We start from the raw sequence: 23504 nt of genomic DNA on the forward strand, positions 1-23504 counted from the left end.
ATCAATGTGTACTATTTTGTTTGGTCGAAACACTCCACACTCGCACATACACAAACTTCAGTTATTTTTTTCTTCTGAAATACAAATTTGTTCAACTCCTAACATTTAATGCATTCATTGATGTTAAATCTCAGAAATCATAAATCAGGAAATTTTTGTACGTCAACTCTGTGGCGCGTGTTAAAATGTGAGCGTTACAAAAGTGTAAATTAGAAGTAAATAAAACACAAAATTGTTGTTTTTTTTTTAACCTAGGACCAAGACACACTCAAATCCAGAATAATTGTTTGACCTTGCCGCCTCGAGTTTAAAATCTAACCGGAAACAAAGCGGCCTAACACACTGTTGTCCATCCTGACACAATATTGTTCCGCCTGAATTAGAAATTCTACCCGGACATAATTGTGCAGGACAATCAGGAAGTCGCAATGAAGATGACTACCGAAATTACTCCAGAAACGTCCATGGATGATGTTAAAACCCTTATTAAAAAGAAAGATAACATCGAAGAACAGATTAAAGCGTACCACGACGTCCTGGAAGACGTAAGTTGACGGAATATAACCATCAATTTGTAGCCGATGTTGCGAGGTTGTTCTATCTTGGCTGGAGTTTTTGTTGTTATAGCAAGGGGTCGGACTCGATGGTCCCTTGGTGGACGCGGAGGGCTACCCGAGAGCTGACGTCAACTTGTACCAGATAAGAAACGCCAGACACAATATTTCATGTAAGTAACTCTGCGGGTTTTCTTTCTGGTGTTTTCTACACGATGACGTGACGCCAAGTCATTGCTACGTCACAAAACGATGACGAATGCGTATAAATTACAGTATTAGACATGAAAAGGGTTGAGATGCAGGTGTCGACTACTTTTTAGATACATTAGACAGAATAGCTTGATTAATTTTTTTATAAACACATTCAAATATGAGATTGCAGGAAAAATGTCAATTAAGAAAAGCCTGCAAACATACATTACACAGGTTTTGCACAAAAATTGGCTATTCAATGAAAAAAGCACAACTATTAGACAAAAACCTCCAATAGAAAAAAAAATCCCAAAATAATAAATGTAATACTTCAGTTATACAATATACTGCTAGGTATGTGGCAACCAAATTATTTTACAATTTTTAAATCAGAATCAGAATCATCTTTATTGCCAAGTATGTAGAACACACAAGGAATTTGTTTCCGGTAGAACACGCTGCATTAGTATCGTCGTAAAAAAACTGCTAAGTGGCACTATACAGTTCCATTTTGGCTACTGTTGAAAGAGTTCAAAGAGTTAATGGCTTAAAGTGCATAAACCAATGTCGCCAGCTAGTCTGAGCTAGTCAGAGCATAACTAAAGGAAGAAAATGGTAATTACAAGTGTCCGTGAGCAGTATTCAATTGTTCAGTAATAAGATGCAAACTAGGTTTCAACACAAATTGGGTGGTCAAATGCCATCGTGCGTGACGTGAACACCGAGATAATTTCATTGAAATCAAAATTAGGCAGAGGAAATTCCATCGTCCATATCTAAAATTAGACACAGAAAACAAATGTGCATTTTTGTCAAAAGAGCGCAAAACAGACCAGCTTGATGTGATGGCACGAAAATGGCAATAAGAATGTCAGAAACTAGTCAATTATCACATATATGTACAATATTGGGGGTAAAAAAACGGTCATATGGGCCCTGAATATTGCGACAATGGTATTTAAGAAATAAAATATACTTGTACTCAAGAAAATAGGAAAGCATTGGACACATTTACAAATACAGTACAGTAAAGTCTCGTTATATCGATATTCAAGGGAGTCGGAAAAAATATCGATATAACCGGGACTATCGATATATCCGACCCTACGCGCATGTAATTTTCTCCGTGCGTGCATAGAAATAGTATCGATATAACCGGGACTATCGATATATCCGATATCGATATAACGAGACTTTACTGTATATTAAATAGAAAAATACACAACTTCTCCAAAATATGTGCATATATTTGCACGACCTAAAAAAAAAAAAAAAAATACAAAGTTAACACGAATATTTTAAAACATTTGAGACATTTTACAAAATGCATGCTGGGTCAGAGAGGACAGTAATTTCATCTGTGCTGTATGTCATGCATATTTGACAATAAAGCTGACTTTGAAAAGCATGGGAAACTATTAGCCAAAAAATATATACGAAATCCCAGAAAAAGTACAGAAACACTTAGGTTCCCGATTGACACTGAAGTGTAAAGAAATGAAGGTGTATTATCAAACAGAACAAAATATAATTACCTTTGATACACCTGACACAAGTCAGAGATAATACAGTTATGACCATTTCTATTTTTATTGTGATTCAATGTGTACATCTCAAACTCAACAGTAACGGACGTCTGTCACCGTTTTCCATGTCAGGCCTGCAGAACGACCACAAGGCCATCATGGCTGAGATCGAGGATGCGCTGCACAGGCTACACGCTCAAGAGAAAGCCAAGCGCCTGCATGATGAGACGGAAGCTCTCGAAGAGGCCATGGAACATCAGGACACGCTTCAGCCGGCCTTTGCGCGGGTGGATGCCGTCACTCAGGGTTCTCCCGCCTTCGCAGCCGTGAGTGATTGGAAACCCATTGGCGGTGATGTTTGAAAGCCTTTCTTGACCTTTTGCTTTACTTTCTTGCAAAAGGGCCTCAGAGTTGGAGATGAAGTCATTGAGTTTGGTTCAGTGAATACTGGCAACTTCCAGAACCTCTACAACATTGCCTCTGTTGTGCAGCACAGTGAAGGGGTAAGACTCTCACTAAACGGATCCTTTAACATGTCTTAACATGTCAAGATGCTAAGATGGCTTGACTTAATGTGACAAAGCCATCAAGAGTCATTTTCCTTGATAAAATACCAAAAGCAATCAAAAATCTGATCTTCATGACAAAATATTGTATTTACAGTCATCAGTGTAACGGTTTGGGAAATGTTACAAACTATCTGCACACTACTTTGTAGTCATTTTTAGTGCGTACACCCACATTAGATCGTTTCTTGTACTTATAAATTTTGGGAGGGTGACCCAAAAAGATGCGTCCGACTGAGTCCCTCACAACAGCAATGTTTTCTCGCGAAAGAGGAGTGTGTAAAAGTGATTGACAACTTTGTCAGACGAGGACAGGTTTGCTTGCAATGAAATCGTGGACATTTGGAACACATTTTGGGAAAGCCATAAATTGACTGAAAATTGACAGAAACAGCTGAAACTCTGGTGAATGGTCTTCCATAAACTGAATAATGTGTGGTTTTAATTTGAAATAAATAGCTTTTTAATCAAAGCCACAATTGAAATTTTCATGGTACGCATCTTTTTGGGTCACCCTGTAGATTTAATGTTACGTAATGTACTTGTACAAATCTTAAAGGACAACCGACGCCTCCGGACAAGTTGTGTCCATAATTTGTAAAATCACTTTAAATGACATCTACTGAGCGTATTTTACAAAGTTTCCACGGCATATAGCTATATTTTACGTTTTAAGACTCGCGCTGAATATTCAGGAAGTCTTGTTTTCGAGTTGATGACGATGCCTGACATGTCGTCACGTCTGGAACGCCTCTGGCCGAGAAAGTGACACACAATGCATTTTGGGTACTTTGTTTGATCTCAAAACTTCGTGTGGATGGCGAAATTAGAAGGAAAACACATAAATAACGCGATGGTGAATTGATGGTGTTGCCCCAAGACTACTATTTGATACTAGCTGACACAAATTCCCAGCAGACAAATCAGCCCATTTCCAAAGGAGCTTGGGCGCCATCTTGTGCATTTTCTGGGACACTACATTGGAGTCCTGATGGCTCGAATTGATACGCAAGTACTTCTTTAATCGATTGCAAACATTTATGCTTTCCTCTTCAGAACTATTTGAATCATATTCATAACTAGATGAGTGACAAGAAAGCATCTTCTCCGAATCTGAAGCCATTGTTTTGATTCTCGAGCAAGGCAAGACGTCTTGGCGTGACGTCATGAAGAAGTGGGCGGGACCTTCGGAAACTGAAACTTTCTGAGGTCATTTTGAAGTATTTTGGGACACTAAGTCACATTTATTGGTGTTTTTCATTTGACTAAAAATATCAGCCTGCGTGTTTTGGGTATTTTAAAAATGGTGTCGGTTGTCCTTTAAGCTCTGAAAATCAGAATTCAGAATTCTCTTACTCGGCCATAAAGCCCCCACACACCCAAATACTTTCCCCATAACCTTCAATAATACTGTTTGTTGTTTTTTTTCCCTAGAAGCCATTGCGAGTGACAGTGGTCCGCGGGGGTCAGAGAACCCACATGAGCTTGACTCCGCAGCGGTGGTCTGGTCAAGGTCTGATGGGGTGAGTCCATAAACACAGATGCATTTCCCAATGGTGTATGGTCATACACCATTTGGTTGTTTTCTTGCCAGGTGTAAGATTGTCCCCATGCCTCCACGTTAAGTCTCGCGATCTCCTTGTGAATAAAGACCTTTTCAAATTCAGTTTTTAGTTTTTTTTTTAGTTTGAACATTTGTAAAAAATATTTATCACTGAATAAACATGATTCAAAATTACAAATTGTAATGGACCGATGACCTATGCATTAATTAGGCCGATGTAGTCATAGGGAAAAAATGATCACGATGCTTTGATTTTCTTCTTTTTGCCTTTGACCATTTGCGGAAGGTGGATTTTGAAAGCCGCCCTACAAAACAAACAAATATTCAATGCAAAATTGAATGTTTATAGAGAATTGTGATTAAAAATGCTCTTTTTTTAACTCACTCGCAGGTTGTACAGAGAGGGCTGAAGTTGCAGAATACTGTGGTGGAGAAAAAAAGTAGCAGAAAAATCAAATAGAGATTAATTCATGATATTTTCCCTTAAACTTCAGTGTATAAAATGAAAAACAGATTTTTAATACCACTATAAGGACCATATATATCTATGGCAGTGTCAAACATGTCTGATGGAAAGATCGAGAGGGATTTGAGTTTCTGTTAATTTGAAGAAACTGCGGTGAAGGGGATTGAAAATAAGACATTTATGGGAATTTAATTTTCCAGCACATGGCGAGTATATTTCAGAGTTTGATGCTATAAATGTTTTCGTTATCCATTAGTTTTCTGATAGAGAATAGAGAGAGTAGGAGTTATCATATTTAAAAGTTTCATGCTGTTGTATGCTTAGTTGGCCGAACACAAGGCCCACAATGGAAGCACAAAATCTGGGGTCAATCTGAGGTGAACATCACAGTAAGAAATCTAGCCTTGGACAGAAGGCAGGACTTAATACACTCTTGCACAGGAAGGGCTCATTAGCCAGGTTACAAATCTATCAGTTCATGGAAAGTCAACCCATTAAAATGTCAACATTCTGTTGGTTTATGGCTGTTTGTGCTTGTACAATGGGACGTCCAGGGGTGTGGTATTTAAATCAAAAAGACTGTTTTACGAAGGTATCACTTAACTTTGCATATACTCTCAATAAATAGCTTATCTGAGGGCTGCAGAGGTTCGGTGTCGGTCGAATAAGCTCACATAAAGTGGCTTTGTGAAAACTGTGTCCCGTGTCCGCAGTAAAAGACAATCTTCCCGTGTTCGAGCATTTGTTCAGTGTGCGAGCTAACATCTCTGACACCTACCAATCGGAAGTCGTACAAAAATGAGGAAATGGTGCATCTTCTTAGATATATATAAGAACTTTGGTCTTGAGCAAAAAAAAGATTTTGTTGGAAGAAAAAAAAACACTTCATTCTGAAATATTACTTTTTTTCTGGAAAAAAAATATAATTGCCAATACTTGTTTTAAAAAAAATCGTAATATCAAACCTTTTATTATGAAATGAAATGACTTGTCAAAATGGTGTAGCTTGTTTCCTTAAAAAACAAATTAAAAATTCTTGCACTTACTTGAGAGGCAAACGGAGCAGACGTAACCGATCTGGATGAGGTTGCGGTGACAGAAGCACGCCGCCCTGTAGTCGACGTGAGCCGGCGGCGGCAGAAGTAGCTGTGAACGTTGCTCGCCCTCAGGCAGGAACACCCACTGTACCGTAAAGTCACACAAAGTTTAATAGCACCTTGATGTTAATAATAGACCTGAAAAAGTGGAGCGAGTGGCGGTGGTCACCAGCAGGTACTGAGCCAGAGCTGCCTTCTGGGGAATTTTCAGGTATAAGCCTCCCGTTATATCACAAGCCTGTCAATTCAGAAAGTAAAAGGACGACAGTTTTGATCTGAATCATCTTTATTGGCCTTTAGTGTAGCCTGTAGACAAATTCCTTGCGTCTTCGACATACAGTAAAGTCTCGTTATATCGATATTCAAGGGAGTCCGAAAAAATATCGATATAACCGGGACTATCGATATATCCGACCCTGTTTGCATGTAATTTTCCCCGTGCATGCATAGAAATAGTATCGATATAACCGGGACTATCGATATATCCGATATCGATATAACGAGACTTTACTGTATGTCGAAGACGCAAGGAATTTGTCTACAGGCTACACTAACTAGTATCATAAATAATCAGGTCTCTCCCACTAGTCACAGCAGCTAGTGTTACTACTACATTTTTTAAATTTATCATGATGATAGTATTCACAGCAACTATAATCCTTTTATTTCGCGTGAAGATGGATCACTGTAAGTAAGTGTGTTCGTGCGTGGGTGTGTGAAGATCTTATTGAGCAATATTTACTTGCTGCAACAGCCCCGAGTCTGACTCCAGCACGCACGCATCTATCAGAATGCTCTGTTTTGAAAACAAATAATTTCACAAATATTATATAAACATAGTAAGATGATCAATAACTATTCAAATTGGCAACAAATGAATCCCAACCAGCTTCTGGGCGGCAAAGATGACATTCATGAAATTCATGTACTGCAGGGCGCAGTCGTCTGCTGCCTTGATCACCTAAACAAGGCCATTTATCCGATTCAAATTTCAAAGTATAAATACGACAAGACTGATTTTGACACTCTGCATCATTCACACTCGCACACACAAGCTTACCAAAATTCGAGATTTGACCTCCTGTCCCACTGACAAAAATAAAAAAAATGAAAGACATGAAAGACAATTGATGGTGAAATATAATCAAAAACATGACGTACCTTCAAGCTCCTTTGAGACTCTGTTAATATCTGTGTTGAAATAATTCAGATTAATAGCTGAAATATATGAATGGGGATTTCCCCGTGCATTGTTTACAATTTTTATTCTATATTTATATCACTGTTTAAACAATTTGTCAAAACGTTTGTTCCTGTATTTTCATCTAAACTGTATTATTTCATTGATATTGTCTTAAACCATGTCAAAATTATGTAATAATTTCCAAATATCTGTTTTACAATATTTTTAAAATGTCATTTTACGGTATGGTTCCATTGATAATTTCTAATTGGTATGTGTGTTACAATATATACCGGTAAGTATATTGGAATATATATTGTAATCATTAGTGAATAGTTGTGAACATATATAGAGTCATTTGTCAGGTGTCATATTTTCCGAACAGCAAATGTCTAGATTGTAAAGGAAGGATACAGCAGAGAGCTTTGGCAAGGGATCCAGCGAGCAAGGTGTCTGTGGAACCTCCCGTCACTTCAACTGCAAAGTGAACACATAGAGAATATGATTAAATCATTAAAATACCCCCCCGCCCCCCCATACCCACTTTTCAACGTGAATCCTCAAAATGACCATTACACTTTTAAAATGTACTTTTGAGCCTCATTTGAGCAAATTTTACATGAAGGTCATCAAATCACAAAACCTGAAATTCGTCTAAAATGGCTGCTTGAAAATGAACAAAACTGGTGTAATTATTTTCCTAACTTTCCAGGCAACAAGACTGAGTGAAATTGTTTTTGCACTCTTACAATTCATATATTTTCACCGGGAAACACTGGCTTGAAAAGAACTAATTCGTGTAGATGTGTTTTGATTATCCAGAAAGGTCATTTGTCAAAAGAATTATTTAACCTGAAAGAAGCAAAAAGATCAGCCAACTTTAAAAAAACAATCATCAACTAAGAAACTCCTGTGTTTAGGCAAATTTTATGGCAAAGTATTCTCAAAATGTGTTTCTTAATGTACAGTAGTGGGGGTCCCTTTAGTGGTCCAAAAATAATCAATGGACTACTGTAAATGTTCAAATTGTGCACACAATACAGCCGATTAACCTATTTTTTAATCCTTAAGAGCAGCTTAGTTAAATACAATTCAGGTGTATTTAAATTTAAAGCATAATAATATAATCATCATAATCATAATTATCATAATAACAATAATTATCATAATAATAATACATTTCATTTATAAGCGCCTTTCAATACTCTCAAGGACACTTTACAGTCATATTGCTCCCCCCAAAATCTTCTGTGTGAATGGCGTTATCATTATTAAGTAATGGAGTCAACCTACTATTGGACATCAAGTTCCTGATCTGGTCAGCAATGATGCCGTTGGCGATAGACAGCAGCTCATACTTGCCATCGCCGCTAGAGCATGCATCGTCAGGGATGCCATTGCTGTCTGACTGACTCTGACTGGGATACAGGAAGTGGCTGGAATAAAAAAACGTGGCATTGAGTCTATTTGTATACAAGCTATTTTAATCAAATCAAGAAATGTTGATAGATTAAATCAAGGATGTCAAATTCCTACAGGCCACGTTTCAATTTCAGTTTCCCTAAGAGCCATTAAGACTGAAACCATAAAAATTCCTGACTCATTGTATTACACATGCAGTGCACTACAAGTTGACAGATAACTAGTTTTTAAATGTTGCTGTGCCGATGACCAGTTTGTGTTTTGGAGCCTTTGACTGAGTGAGTCGCTTGTTCTGTAGCCACAAAGGGACACAAGTCTTCTTGTGCCGGTCCCAAGCCCGGATAAATACAGAGGGTTGTGTCGGGAAAGGCATCCGACGTAAAAGCTTGGCCAAAACAAACATGTGGATCAAACCTCTAAAGATGGAGGACACTGATTTGCTGTGGTGACCCCTTGATGGGAAAAGCCGAAAGGAAAAGAAGAACAAATCCAGTAAAAAATATTAATTTGCAGAACTGGCTAAGTTACTGTCAACATAATATTACAATTGTATATATTGAATCAGATAATTTGAAATTTTGGTGATTATGTGAAGCATCATAGAAGTTGACATACTTGATTTGCTTTCACGAGGCATAGAAAACGATGAGGCAGGCCAACTGTGGCCTTGAGTTTGAAATCTGTAGATGACATGGTGAATGAGGGGAAGAAAGAGAGGAAGAGACGAACGGCGTCGGACCTGTCTTGGCAGTGGCTGGCGATGACGGCTAGCTTGTTATTCCTGCTCATGGCCACGTGAGAATTAGCCATCACCATAACAGCGTCCATACATTTGGACAGCGTGAACTAGGGCCACAAAACAATGTATGAGAAATAACGATATGATCCCTGTTTGATATCTTCTTTCACGTACCTCCGGCTCTCGCTGGGCTTGCTGTCCCCACCATATCGGGTTAACGTCCACGACGATGACTAACAAGCTAACTTCGTCTTCTGCTGGAAAAAGAAGTATATACATTTAAAAGTAAGTACCTGTATTAAATAATTTGATAACACGAAAAGCCAAACAAAACCAACCTGATGCCATCACGGCGGATCCCTTGAAATTTGTATCCTCTTATCGTTCACATATTCCAAAAAACACAGAATTCGACGAAAGAAAGTGCTATGGACGAAGAAAGTCAAATTTGGACAAAATATCAGCGCTAGAATGAATTTCATCAAATCAAAGAAATGTGTGAGAGTTGAGCAATGTAATATTTTTAACTATTTGTCGCAGGTGATGACGTTTCGTCCCTTCTTTTTCTCCATTCTTTTTAGATTAAAAAGGTGCACTGCTGCCCCCTGTACCATGCAGCGGTTTGGAGTTGCTACTTCGAATTATTCAATGTAATTCAATGTATTCGGTATATGGCACACAATAATGCATATTTATATAACTTTGAAAACAGCTGCACCTGGAACAAAACGCTTTCTAAAACATCAAACATAATGTAACGGAACAAACAACATAACCCATTAAGACTTGGGGGTTGTGTTCATACGAACATGAAAATATTAGCAATTAAATATATAAAACTCACTCAAATATTATTGTATTATTGTAATTCATTAAAATGTAAAATGGCTGGCAACCAGTTCAGTGTGTCCCCTGCCTACTGCCCGAAGACATCTGGGATTGGCTCCAGCCTTTTAATTTTTTTGTAACCCATTATCCATCCAAAATGCATTTTGAATACTTTTCTCCAATTCATTGGGTGTCACTTATCAGAACATTTTCACAAGTAGAACGTTGTGCAGTTCTAACACAGTTCATATCCCTCGCAAAGAGTTATGTTCACCTAAATTTGTACTGTGTCTCATAATCAAAGAGACATTGTGTCCAGAAAAGCCAAAACAAGTATAAAAAAGATTATTTATTCAAGAAAAAAAACATGGAGAAACACCATTCAGTGTATGGTGTTGAATGGTCCATTCACAGATCTGTCAAAAGAGCCCCCAATCACAGGATACAGTTGAGTGCATGAGCAGGCCGCTTTGCTTATCTGCAAAATAACTGGTCAGCATTCAGGAGCACGAACAGTTACTTACATTTTAGCACTGTAAGATGTAAAATTCCCATTACAGCTGTACATTACATACAAAACATGACATATTCTCTTTTCAGCTGACCTTTTGGATCCGTAAATTGGACCTGAATGTGTCAGTTTGGTAGTAATCGGACTCAATGGTCTCTCTGGAGTCATTCAGTGTGACGTATATGTCCTCGTTCACTTCAGTAATTCTGTGGACCCTCTGTTTGACACCTTTGGATCGCCAGTGAGTGATTAGAGGTTTAACGGTGGGGTTATCCACAGCTTGGTAAAGTCCCTCGCCTTCCACCAGTGTGATCTTGTACTTGTGCCATGGACAGACAATGCACACGCGCCCATTGAACTCCTGATGGACAAGTAAGATTGACAACTGAGATGTGTCATTGATAATAGAAACTGCTGGTGCTAGAAAGCTCACCTCAATGTCTCCAAGTTCCAAAGCACCGCCAGCATCTGTTGACGTCAAAGTAATCTTATGTTAATTTACTTTTTTCCCTTCATTAACTTATTCACTGCCATTCACGAATTTATTCGGGAATCGAATTGAAGATGAACTCATACTGCCTAACAAAGATTGTATTCAAGTGAAGGACTCTTACGGTAACAGCGCATGTCCATGGCATGGAACTTCCCGTGGTGATACACGACAAGGACATCCCGGCATCCATTCACAAGCTTCGTCACACGGCCACGTCTGATGATCTCACCACGTTTCCCAACATAATGAGAAGAAGGTGGGGAAGGATGGGGAGGAACGAATGAAGATGAGATCTGCCAAGTCTTCTCCTCAGAGGACATGTTATTTGCTACAGGGGCATTCCTGAACAAGAAAAATAATCATGAAAACTCATCCTCACGGGGGCATTTTTTTAATTATATGAAATTTTAACTAAAACTAGTAAAATTACGCTTATAATTAGTCATTATGTCAATGAAATATGAAGGGGGAGATTGTAAGGCAAAATATGTGGAGCCCATTGCCCTCGAGTGAGAAATAATGCTGAAAACTAAAGCGGAAGTTATGGTGGCTAAAGAAGCACATCTAGACTAAGGTGAAAGCTGATGATTCAGATTCTGAAGAGGAATCTATCAAAGAATTCGAACATAACGTCGGTAAAAGCCAATTAGACAAACCAAAAGATATACCACAGATACAGTACTATGATGCCATCCGAAATGGTCAAGGGTCAGCACAGTTGCTTTTGCATTCTGTGACCGTGAGCAACATAATCCACATCCATTCAAAATGTTGAATGCACATACAGTATACCAGTACTATCTGCTTCAAATCACTTCCATGTACTTTTTACGCGGGCCGAGTCACAACACTCACACAAACTCAGACAAAGTTACAGTCCCTTTTCGATTTGACCTTTTCCTGACGTGACAACGTCAATGTGAAATTTACCAAACTCTACCAAAAATTCAGGGTGCCAAGTGAATGGGTGTCAAAAGGCACAACGCAAATTTCGTTCTGTTTGTTTATTAATTACGTTCAAGCTCAGCTGGTAAAAACATCAATGAATTTGAAATTATATTTTAAGAGACGCCAATGTTTGATATTTAGTGAATAGAACCACAAGGACTAAACATTCGAAAAGGGCCGATGGTGTTAAATTTAAATGTTAGCCTAAACTCCACGCTCATTCAAAATGTAACTCAGTGTCGACTTTTGGTTTTTACACGTTGAATCTAGAGTACGAGTTTACTCACTTCTATGTATTTATGGATAGCAGTTTACATTTCCCAAGAAGATAAACTGCAACAGCCGATGTTTTGGAAGTTTGCGGGTTAGCACGACATGGTAACAATACTCAGCATGTCGCGTGTTAGCGCGAATGCTGTTCCCTGGCAAAACATACAAGCCAAGACAATCAACTGGCCATGGCAGTGTAAAAATAACCCGGACGGGTAATTTATTTGAAGTCTCTGGCGGCCATTTTACGCTGCCACTGGTTTAAGACTGCAGCGCGCGGCGTTTTGCTGTCTCAATAACTACAGAAGATGCGAAATCTGCTTGCCCATTTGGAGTAAATAATTGGTTCAAAGTTTTTCTCTTATAAAGTAATGACTATCTCCATTGTAATTGTAAATATTATCTCAGAAGGCATATTTACTCACATGGTTGTTTGCATTATGTTGACATAACAAAAAATAACTACTAAATGGAAGCAAAGCCTAAGAGAAAGAATGCAAGGACATCGATTCTATTTGCGCATAAATCCTCTATGATGATGTGAAAACCCAACTTTGTAAGTCATTGTTCACGATATTGAGATAATATGCTCTGAAAGTTTGTTTGCCTATATAGACTCTTATTACCTCAGATACGATCGTAAAAAACACGCAGTGGTAAAAGAATATAACTGAATTTGTCAGTGAGAGTGGCAACGCAAGATGAATGCCCCCTGACTTCAACCGGAAGCGTCCACCGTGAATCCAGGTTTGTTGTAGACGTCCATGCACCGGCGAGAAGAGTGACTGACCACTCTTATCGTATCGAAATACGGGTCGTTCATCGAAACTGTTTGCATTGTTTGATAATTCAAAAACAAATATTGAACGCGAAAAGGTTTCTTTTGATAAAATAATAAAGTGCTTTTAAAAGTTCGGAGTAGCAACAATAAAAAGAATACTCGCATTAATATATGCGGTGTACGTTTCTTTAAAATACGTGACTAATTGATCTAATCCTGATTTATTGGATTAGCAACTTCTTCCTACTGATCCCGAAACTGTCGCCGTGGAGACACAAGTGTGCGGCGATAGCGATAACGCAAACTGTCACAAGGGAATGCCTGAACGTGTTTATTAATCCCATGCTAGCAATAAATGAACACCTTCAAATCGTTTTTAGTCAAAAGGCTCGCATATTACGACGCCCCGTATGACGTCCATTGCACTTTTCAAATCATCATCGGACATCGGAAACGTGAACCGCTTTTTCTTTCGGCCTTCTGCAACGTACATCTTGTGTTTGCACGAAACTCACACTGGTAAGTAAAAAAAATCTATTTTGTTTTACGTTTGACGGTTCTTTAAAAAACACCCACGTTCTCAAACCCAGTTGACATTTGGTGTCACTCAATATTTATATGACAGTCTTCACTCTTCAACATTAGTTGTCATATCAATGTGATATTCTTCAACACCAATTGATATCATATTGATATTTACTTGTTTTATGATACCCACTGGGAAATTATCTTCTTCTTTTCCTTTTGGCTTTTCCCTTCAAGGGGTCGCCATAGCAAATCAGGTTGGAAAATGACTCAAGTGTGTCAGCTATCAACTGGTCAAGTTTAAGATGATGTTGTTCAGTAAAATTTTCAATATTCAATTATACATCCTCCACTGTCACAACACAATTATAAAAACTATCAATACTATTCAATACAACAACACAATTGTGGCCCGTACATCGAGTGGAGTGGTTTAGAGCTAATATTTATGATATAAAGTGCATATCAATAATAAAATATTTCACACCCACTTTGCACACTTTGATAATTAGAGTTACGCTATCACCGAATGCTGTAGGTGATCAATTACAGTTTATTGTAGTGTGGCTAAAGGAACAAAAAACGTGTTTCTTGGATTCAGGTTATAATGGTATCGCACTGCTCCGCTGATCTCAGGTGTACCTACCTTGTGGCATCCAATTTCAAAAGACTTGAGGCTATACTTGCTGCCAAAGGTGCATCACTTACACTTGGTATTGATCAAATACAGTGATTTAAGATAAGAAAATACATTCTAAAACATTTTATTTTTAATGAATTTGGAATTAAATTTCACATTGAGCTGCGGCATTTTGAGGAGTGGCATCAATTGTCTTGTGATGAAAATGTGGGCAATTTAACAAGAAGTGTAATGTCAATTTAAATGGAGGACACAATTACAGGTAACACATTTTTCACATTTTATCCTATGCTTTCTCTCAATAGTTTTGTGATGACATCGTGGTCAATGTTATTGACTGTCAGAAGGAACAAAGGAGCAAGGACACGTTGCCATGGCAGCGGTATAGGAGACTTTGTACCATTTGGATGCATCACAGTATATCCATGGAGAAGTAATTCCCCAATTCACCAACCTTTGTGAAACCAAGAGCTACTACTTCTTAGGTACTGATTACTGCAAAGGGCAACCAGATTGATCCATCCATCCATCCATCCACAACAAACCATCAATCCGACAAACAACCATTTACGCTCACATCCGCACCACTAAGTGGGAACCAATCCCACATTTCGCGCACATAAATTAGGTAACATTATAACATTAACTCCAGTTTGATACACACTTCTTCAACGCTTGTCTGAACTTTTAAATCGTGAACTTTGAACATGTGGGGAATTACTGCATTGATTTCATACTTCATTGCTGAATTGATCTTAAATTTGTGTGACTGACCCTCGCCAGGATCTGTGGAGACAAGTGGAAGATCATCCAATCATGACACTGAGCCTGTTTGAGTGCCTCAAGGTGGTGGGCCTTCAACATCTTCACGAACGGTAATTACAAGATTGTACTTCCTAACTCGGGCCAACCAGCACTCATTCCTCCATTCTCCATTGACGTTTCAGCTTCACTTCCATGGGGATCTTTCACATAGCCCATCTCATAGCCCTCACTTCAGAGGACTTGCCTCTCTTAGACATCCACACGGCCCAAGATAAAAAACGCCTCTTCAAACTAATCCATCTTGTTAAAATACTAGAGCAGGAGGGGTTGAGACTTGGAGAAGTGGCAGATGATCAAGACGTATACCTTAATCATTCTGCACTGCAGGGCACCCACATGGCGCTACAGAGAAATGCCAGGCCAGACATTACGAAACGATTAGCCATGTACAATACGTACTCTGCACTGCCACAGGCAAGGAATGTGACGCCCCACAATTACCAGCAGCAACCAAAACCCAGAACTGCAGCCAAGAGGTGCACGGATAAAGCAAGTCATCCAATGCCTGTTTATGAAGCCAAGAGAAAACCAGGGTACAACTATGGACTTCCTCTTCAGCCTGTTTCTGTAAAAAAGTGAGTTAAGTATGTACTTGTGCAGTCGAGTGAACGACGAACTGGCTATTCTGAATGATCAAGTATGTGTATGAAAAGAATGTTAAAAGGGGATGCCATCACCTCATTGGTCAATCAGCAAATAATCCCAGAATCAGACACATAATTATCAGAATCAGAAAGTCTTTAATAATCCCTCAATGGGGAAAATTGCAATTATACTTAAATATTATATTTATTTTTAAGTCATTTTTTTCTGTATCATACTTACTGGAAATGTTTGTATTTTTATTTTTAACATTTTATCCAAAACAATTGATCAAGATGATGTTTGCCAGAATAGTATTTATTACTATATATATATATATATATATATATATATATATATATATATATATATATATATATATATATATATATATATATATATATATACAGTATTTTCTGCACTATACATTGCACCTAAAAGAAAATATTTTTTTCAAAAGCTGACCATGCGCCTCATAATCCGGTGCGCTTTATGTATGGAAAACGTTTTACAATATGTCTTTCATTGAAAGTTCCCCTTATAATGCGGTGCACCTTGTATGGAAAAGGTTTTTAAATTTGTCATTCGTTGAAGGTGTGCCTTATATTCCAGATAATACGGTAATTATATAATACAGTATATGAAAGTAATTGACAAAAATAATTTATTTTTGCACACACATACACATGATTCACACACACACACACAAACACCCACATTCATATAGTATAACATGTGTGTATAATTATTTATTTATATTATTTGTATTATTTATTTAATAATATATTGAAATAAATTTGTGCCCAAATAATGTCTTCAAACGCAATTTTAACAATATATCCTATATAAAATATAGTATTTAATAGTAATAGACATGGCCTCAGTTAGTTTCTAAGTATTCTTTTCCCTAATTCTCGAACAAATTCATACCTCAAATGCATTCTTTTTCCATTTTCTGGAGAAATAAAACCTGAAATAACTCAATTACTTGATTTTATTTTGCCAAACTTCTTCAAATGGAAATGAATGGATCAGTATCAAATGTGCATAGGGGGCAGTAGACTGTTGCAAAGTGATGGGATAATTTAATTGAACAGTTGTTGCTTCATTTTATTTCATTTGGACTCTGTGTTGTTTGTAGGCAAACCCACGGGCCTCGGATCACCGTTTGCGTGAGGAAACGACCTCTGACGCAGTTTGAGAATAGGAAGGGCCAGACAGATGTGGTGATAACGCCGAGCACCCAGTGCGTGATTGTGGAAGAAGCCAAAGAAGCTGTGGATCTTACACAGTACATTCTACAGGTACGACAATTCAAATTTTCAATGTTAATATTATAATATCCAGCGACACCTATAACTGTCTAGAACATGCTTAGGTCACATTGTCTGATCTGATTTGTAGCACCCGTTCTATTTTGACCAAGTTTTTGGAGCGTATCATTCTAATGAGGAAGTGTATAAGAAGACGGCATATCCGCTGGTGCAGCACATGCTCGATGGGTAAGATGTCCATCTACACAATTCTTCTTCTTTTCCTTTCGGCTTTTCCCTTCAAGGGGTCACCACAGCAAGTCAGTGTCCTCCATCTTGAGAGGTTTGATCCGCATGTTTGTTTTGGCCAAGCTTTTACGTCGGATGCCCTTCCTGGCACAACCCTCTGTATTTATCCGGCTTGGGACCGGCACAAGAAGACACATGTCCCTTTGTGGGTACAGAACAAGCAACTCGCTCAGTAAAAGGCTCCCAAACACAAAATGGTCATCGGCACAGCAACATTCAAAAAATTATGTCTTTATATCTATAAATTCCTTTCTATTACAGTTTATTTTGTTTACATTTACTGACTTGGACAGTTGTAGTGTTTTTGGGGATGTTTACAACTATTATAGGCTCTCAATATTTCACGGTAGTAATTGGACTAACTGTAATACTGTATATCATTTAATTTCCATTTTATTATTTAACTCATTCACTGCCAGACAATGTGCAAAAATGTGTCCACTCCAGTGTCATTTTCACTCAACTTGCAGGACCCACAGAATATTGAGGCTTAGGACTACATCAACATTCGAATGCGGTGTAAGAAACCGTAGACTCTTATTTCACCCGAAAAAAAGTTAATTCCCAAGTTATATGGGTCTGAAGTTATCTGAGTTTGAAATGGCGGCTGTACAAAAGGCAAATTCTGCACACTCGTGGGAGGGAAAAAACATTGCCAGAGGTCTGACCACTGCTTTATCAGCACTCCTCCGCAATAAAACCCGAAACCCGAACAAATTTGGCAATGGCACTCCAAGTCATGGTTTTCAATTCCCGAATACATTCGGGATTGGCATTGAATGAGTTAAAGGATCTTCCCAGCCTTTGCAGTCTTGACAGACTCTGATTGATATTTAATGATAATAATTTGACCCGTTATATGTGTATATGTAGGGGGAAGGCCACTTGCTTTGCATTTGGCCAGACAGGCGCAGGCAAGACTCATACCATGATGGGTTCCACTCCTGGCGAAGCGGGTTTATACATGCTGGCGGTCCAGGATATCTTCACCCACTTGTCAGCAATGCGCAGCCCCATGCTGGTGTACGTCAGCTTCTGTGAGATCTACTGTCGTCAGGTCTATGACCTACTCAACAACAGGAAAAGGTGGTCTTTTTATTTATCGGTATATGGGCTCTAAAATAGCTTAAAATTGGATATTACTTATTGGCCACTCCGGTGTCAGAGATACGAAACCAGAGGTCCCTCAAGGGTGAAAATTTTCTATCCTGATCTCCTGAATATCTAAACTCCTGTTTTATTTTATTAGGTTATTTGTGCGGGAGGATGGTCACAACGTGGTGCATATTGCAGGACTTTGTGACATCAGAGTGGACTCAGTGAACTCACTGCTGAAGGTCGTTCTACAACTGCCATTGACTTTTTGAGACAAATTTGTGTCCTGCATCTACTGTATAAAATCCCATCTTAATCCCTTTATTTTGCTTTTTAAGGTGATTTCACAAGGTTTAGCAGCACGCAAAAAGAGAGTCAGTGGCGTCAACCCACTCTCATCTCGGTCTCACGCCTTGCTTCAGATTCAACTCAGATTTCCCAACCAGCAAATATTTGGCAGGTGACACTACTGGCAGCCTGTTCCCTACATGTTTTATTCATATATCACAAAACAAGTTTAATAATATTGTGTTGTTGTTTTTTTCTAAGAATGTGGTTTATTGACTTGGCGGGAAGTGAACGAGCATCAGATACCACAGCAACAGATTGGCAGACTCGTATGGAGGGAGCTGAGATCAACCAGAGTCTGTTGGCTGTAAGTGACAACAACCTTCACACTGATGTACTTATCGGCCAATATTAGCCTCTGAAGATGGAGGTTACTGATTCGCTGTGGCGACCCCTTGAAGGGAAAAGCCGAAAGGAAAAGAAGAAGATTCTTGATATGTGTAAGATGCAGATGACTCATGCCTATTAGTCAAAATGGTGTCAGGAGTGCGACTCTGCAGATAAATTCTGTCATCCTATACACGTGTTTGATGCTCATTTATTGTGCGTGGTACTTACCGGGCAATTTTGCATTTAACTCATTCACTGCCAGATGAATATGTGCCCACTCCAGTGCTAGGATTTTTTTTATTCACTCAAATATCAGAATATTGAGTTTTCGGACTACATAAACATTCAATGCAGCGTAAGAAACCTTGGACTCTCTTCTTTCATCAGAAAAAGTTTATTTTTAGCTTACTTATACTTCCCTCTCGTGGGAGGGGAAACTTTGCCAGAGGTCTGGCAAAACCCGAACAAATTTGGGAATAGCGATGCATGTCATGCTTTTTTATTCCCGAATCAATTTGGGAAATGGCAGTGACTGTGTTAGAATGAGATGAAAAATGAAATTCTCTGTCCTCAACTGTAGCACATGTAAGGTGTTTGTGATTTCGAAACATTTTCGGCATCAGAAGCGTTCATTTTCCCTCCTGCAGCTTAAAGAATGCATCCGCTCCCTTGATCAAGAGCAGCGGCACACACCTTTCAGACAAAGCAAACTAACTCAGGTGCTAAAACATCAATGCAGTCTTTCTGAAATGTTATTTTCAGTTCATGAAAGGCTCATTTGTTTTTGTTCAATTCCTAGGTCCTAAAAGATTCATTTATTGGCAACTCCATGACCTGCATGATTGCCAATATTTCACCTGGTAACGTTGCCACAGAGCACACTCTGAACACGCTAAGATATGCTGATCGGTAAGTGTTCAAAATGGGAAATTATATTATTATTTCAGTCAACAATGATCCATGAAATGTTCCCAAAATGGCCGCTTCAAACACTATTACGTATTAAGTTGTGATCGACCGCAGACCGAGGCTGATGACTCGAGGCCAAATCCACAAAGAAATGAATTGCTGCTTTATTTTTATTTTCAATTCTACAGTGTGAAGGAATTGAGGGGTCGCGGCCAAGGACAAGAATGCAAAACCACGTCACCTTCCAAATGCTGTGGTCCTGGAAAGAATCTACCTAAGAGCCCAAAGACGACGACAGCAAGAGTGTCTTTTGCCGCCATTTCACCAAGCCTGAGGATACCGATGGGGTGTCCTGTCGACTGTTCCACTCCAAAAAGACATGTGGAGGAAAGACCTGCAAGAACCAAACTTGGGATCAGACTCGAAGATGCAAGGAACTCTCAGCAACGGGGCGATGGAGGACTCGGTTCTAACAAAGAAAACAAAAGCGCACATTTCCCGTGTCAGGAAAGGCCAAGTGAGGGAAGCCAAAATCAGAAAGCAAAAGTGTCAAGAGAGGAAGGTGGAAAAGACGTGATGGTGGACAAGGAGATGCAGCAGCACCTGCAACATTATCACCAGCAGCTGCAGATATTCATGCCCTTCTCCAACACGCCGCCTTCCTCTAGCTGCAGATCGCTCTCCTCTTCTGCATCATCCACCGGACATGTGGCATTTTCCACCCGTCCCGGTTCGAAAGATTCATCTACCGTGTACGACAGCGGAGTTGGGAGCTGTGATTCGTTTGGAAAAGATGCCCCGCAAAGGGTTGATTTGAGGTGGCGGACTAATTTACAACAGGCTGACCACACGGCAGATGCAACCGGTCTATCCCCCAACTCTGGAGAGAATGGAGAGGACTCGCTTGAAATGGACCCTTCGCTCGACGGGTTGTGGACGGACTGTTTAACGTCGGTCCACCAGACACTTTGTGGCTCCCCTGCTGTTGAACTGCCACATCAAAATGTGCAATCTGCCCATTCAATCTCCTCAGCCTGTGAATTTAAAAATGTACTGCGAGCACCCCAGGAAAGTAAAAAGCCACCGAGATTATTAAAAAATACTCAGGTACACAAACATGTAGAGGATAAAGCAAAAACATCTCAGGATAATACCTCAAGCATTTCCCACCTTGCGGTCTCCACAGCCTTACTAGTTCAAGGAGATGGGACCAATAGCCAGTCACTTGGGAGAGAAAAAGAGCCACTCATATATGCAAAGAACACAGACAGACAATTCAACCCCCAGGCTTCCACTTTTGACAGTAAAATGTTAAAAAGGTACACAAAGGAGCTCACACATGCAAAGGACGAGGATGCTGATTTATGCCTACCAAAGGACTTCCAGTCCCCCACTTCGACCAAGAAGTTGGCTAAAAAATACACAAAGGAGCGGCTCATACATGCAAAAAATAAAGATGACAACACTTACGTCGGGCCCCCTACTTCTGATTCCAAATTAACTAGAAAGTGCAGACGGGACCATCTCACACTGGCAAAGGATGAGTCTGAAATCTGCGGGGCATCTTTTCCCACTTCTGAAACAAAACTGGGCAATAAATACACAATGAGAGAGCAGCTCCCACATGTAAACAAAAAACAGAGAGAATTTGACCTGCAATTTTCTACCTCTGACACCAAAGTGGCCAATCAGTACGTAATAAATGAGCATTTGATTCATGCAAAGGATGAAGATGCAGACCTCTGTGACCCCGAAGACATTTGGCTTCAAATTTCTGACACCAAACTGGCCAATAAGTGCAATTTGGAGCGCAGGACACATGCAAAGGATGAGGACACAGACTGCCACTCGCCCTCTTCTAACACGGGTAATCGGTCAGGGCTGACACAAGGACCTGGCTCATGTGCACCAAAGAAAGCCATCTCACTCTCTTTGAATAAGAGAGACACCACCATATCAAATAAGACTGGCAGTGCTCCAGAACCAGAACACCCCCGCAAACCTCACCATCATGACAAAATGGATGATGCTGCAGATTTGTACTGGAAAGAATCAACCTCCTACCCAGATTTTTCCCTAACAATGGATCATGCCAAGTAAGTAATAGGAATACAAATCAGGTGTTTGGAAATATGTCTCTGTCCATAGAAAGGTGTTTTAATAGTGTCTTTTGACAACATTAGATATGATATAGTTTAGCAACCAGTGGGGTTCAGATTTCCGCCATGGTGAACTGTGATGTTAGCAGTGGTTTTTGTTTTGTTCTAACCACATCAAGTAATATAGCTATATAGCTAGCTATATATTCACTATCTAGCTGGCTGGCTATCTAGCTAGGTATCTGATGGCTATCGATTGGCTAGCTAGCTAACTTTCTATCTATTTGAGTTGAGTGAACGCTGGCGCGTGTGGTTGCCGCTGCTCACCCACAGAAAAACTTATCCTGTGACTGTAAAGTGACCTTGAGAGTTTTGAAAGGTGCTTATAAATGAAATGGATTGTTATTATTTTTTTAATTGGCCACTTCTAACACTCGCCGTTAAAAAAAAAAATATTTTGATACATTTGGATCGTTGCTTCTTCTAGTAATGCTAAAATTGTTGCCTTCACTATTTTCTTATGTTTCTGTGAACTACTGTGTGACATTCCAAAATTCATTTCTCAACTCAAGATGCCGTGTCATCCAAGCCCATTGGGAAAAACTGATGAAGATGAGGCCTTTGCTGCATGAGGAACAGACACTACTATGCAAACAGCCTCATATGGTAAGAAGAACTCAACTTCTGTAGTTGTCTGTAAGTCTTTCATCCTACTTTGATGGACTTCCCTTTTTTTAATAGGCATTTGTGGACTACGTGGACAAGCTGGAGGAGATCCTGGATCGCAACTCTCAGTGTCTGCGCAGCATGAGAACCAAGCTTCGCTTATATCGTATGACCAGCTCCTTTTCTGAGCCTGAGAACAACCAGTAATGAACCAGTGGTTTAAATAAAGAAAGGTCATAACCAACAGCTAGCTATAAGTTAATGTGTTTGATTGTATAGCCAGTTTTTATTCGAATGAATAAACTTGTTTTGCATTTTTTATGTATTTTTTTTTTACAGTAACCAGGAAAGGGTCATTTTCTTCACACCTGAATCGTGTACTTCAATATATGTTTTTGTGTCACATGGGTTTATAAATCACGATAATAAAAGGATTGGATTTACAGTACCGGTAATCCTGAATATTGTGTGAATATATACAGTACATAATAATACACACATACATATACTGTATACACATGCACACACATTAAATCTCTATTATATCTTTCAAAACTTTGCTGCTGTGAAATGTAAATATCTCCTCTGCGAGACTAATAAAGGCAAATCCAATCCAATCCCAAAACAGTAGTCTCCCCTATATGTATTTAATGGAACTGTAAAACTATTTCTAAAATGTATGTACATTACCAGATGTTACAGTGCCATCTTAAAACATTTCATTTGCCTTTGGACTCAGCATTACGTACGGAAGAGGATTAGGGCCACTGAAGAAAAAAA

The 23504-nt window shown here is 39.1% G+C and overlaps 4 protein-coding genes across 4 annotated transcripts; 2 read left to right on the forward strand and 2 right to left on the reverse strand.

Annotated features, from left to right (window-relative positions):
* The first annotated feature begins 388 nt into the window (after positions 1 to 388).
* On the forward strand, positions 389 to 4507 carry psmd9 (proteasome 26S subunit, non-ATPase 9). Its single transcript, XM_088994194.1, has 6 exons — positions 389 to 545; positions 628 to 727; positions 2408 to 2601; positions 2677 to 2778; positions 4276 to 4364; positions 4436 to 4507. Exons 1-6 carry the CDS (start codon positions 429 to 431, stop codon positions 4464 to 4466), a joined length of 633 nt encoding a protein of 210 aa, XP_088850320.1. The 5' UTR covers positions 389 to 428; the 3' UTR covers positions 4467 to 4507.
* Positions 4504 to 9873, reverse strand: gtf2h3 (general transcription factor IIH, polypeptide 3). Its single transcript, XM_088994193.1, has 13 exons — positions 9651 to 9873; positions 9487 to 9569; positions 9313 to 9419; positions 8445 to 8587; positions 7566 to 7628; positions 7130 to 7159; positions 7029 to 7057; positions 6855 to 6929; positions 6711 to 6764; positions 6138 to 6206; positions 5918 to 6053; positions 4791 to 4827; positions 4504 to 4710 (listed from the first exon to the last, which is right to left on the reverse strand). The coding sequence occupies exons 1-13, from the start codon at positions 9658 to 9660 to the stop codon at positions 4644 to 4646; spliced, it is 903 nt and encodes a 300-aa protein (XP_088850319.1). The 5' UTR covers positions 9661 to 9873; the 3' UTR covers positions 4504 to 4643.
* Positions 9874 to 10474: 601 nt separating this feature from the next.
* Positions 10475 to 12518, reverse strand: LOC148899143 (Rieske domain-containing protein-like). The gene is made up of 4 exons (XM_088995481.1): positions 12380 to 12518; positions 11266 to 11486; positions 11085 to 11119; positions 10475 to 11012 (listed from the first exon to the last, which is right to left on the reverse strand). Exons 2-4 carry the CDS (start codon positions 11462 to 11464, stop codon positions 10737 to 10739), a joined length of 510 nt encoding a protein of 169 aa, XP_088851607.1. The 5' UTR covers positions 11465 to 11486; positions 12380 to 12518; the 3' UTR covers positions 10475 to 10736.
* A 924-nt stretch (positions 12519 to 13442) lies between these two features.
* On the forward strand, positions 13443 to 23418 carry LOC148899144 (uncharacterized). Its single transcript, XM_088995480.1, has 15 exons — positions 13443 to 13662; positions 14614 to 14793; positions 15092 to 15183; positions 15256 to 15708; positions 16857 to 17019; positions 17120 to 17217; positions 18151 to 18363; positions 18527 to 18614; positions 18711 to 18832; positions 18922 to 19027; positions 19698 to 19769; positions 19850 to 19959; positions 20148 to 22055; positions 22631 to 22724; positions 22800 to 23418. Exons 3-15 carry the CDS (start codon positions 15125 to 15127, stop codon positions 22929 to 22931), a joined length of 3618 nt encoding a protein of 1205 aa, XP_088851606.1. The 5' UTR covers positions 13443 to 13662; positions 14614 to 14793; positions 15092 to 15124; the 3' UTR covers positions 22932 to 23418.
* Positions 23419 to 23504: the final 86 nt, after the last annotated feature.

Source organism: Hippocampus bargibanti, linkage group LG04 (assembly GCF_051943395.1).
Source record: "Hippocampus bargibanti isolate YZ-2025 linkage group LG04, ASM5194339v1, whole genome shotgun sequence".
Taxonomy (NCBI): Eukaryota; Metazoa; Chordata; class Actinopteri; order Syngnathiformes; family Syngnathidae; genus Hippocampus; species Hippocampus bargibanti.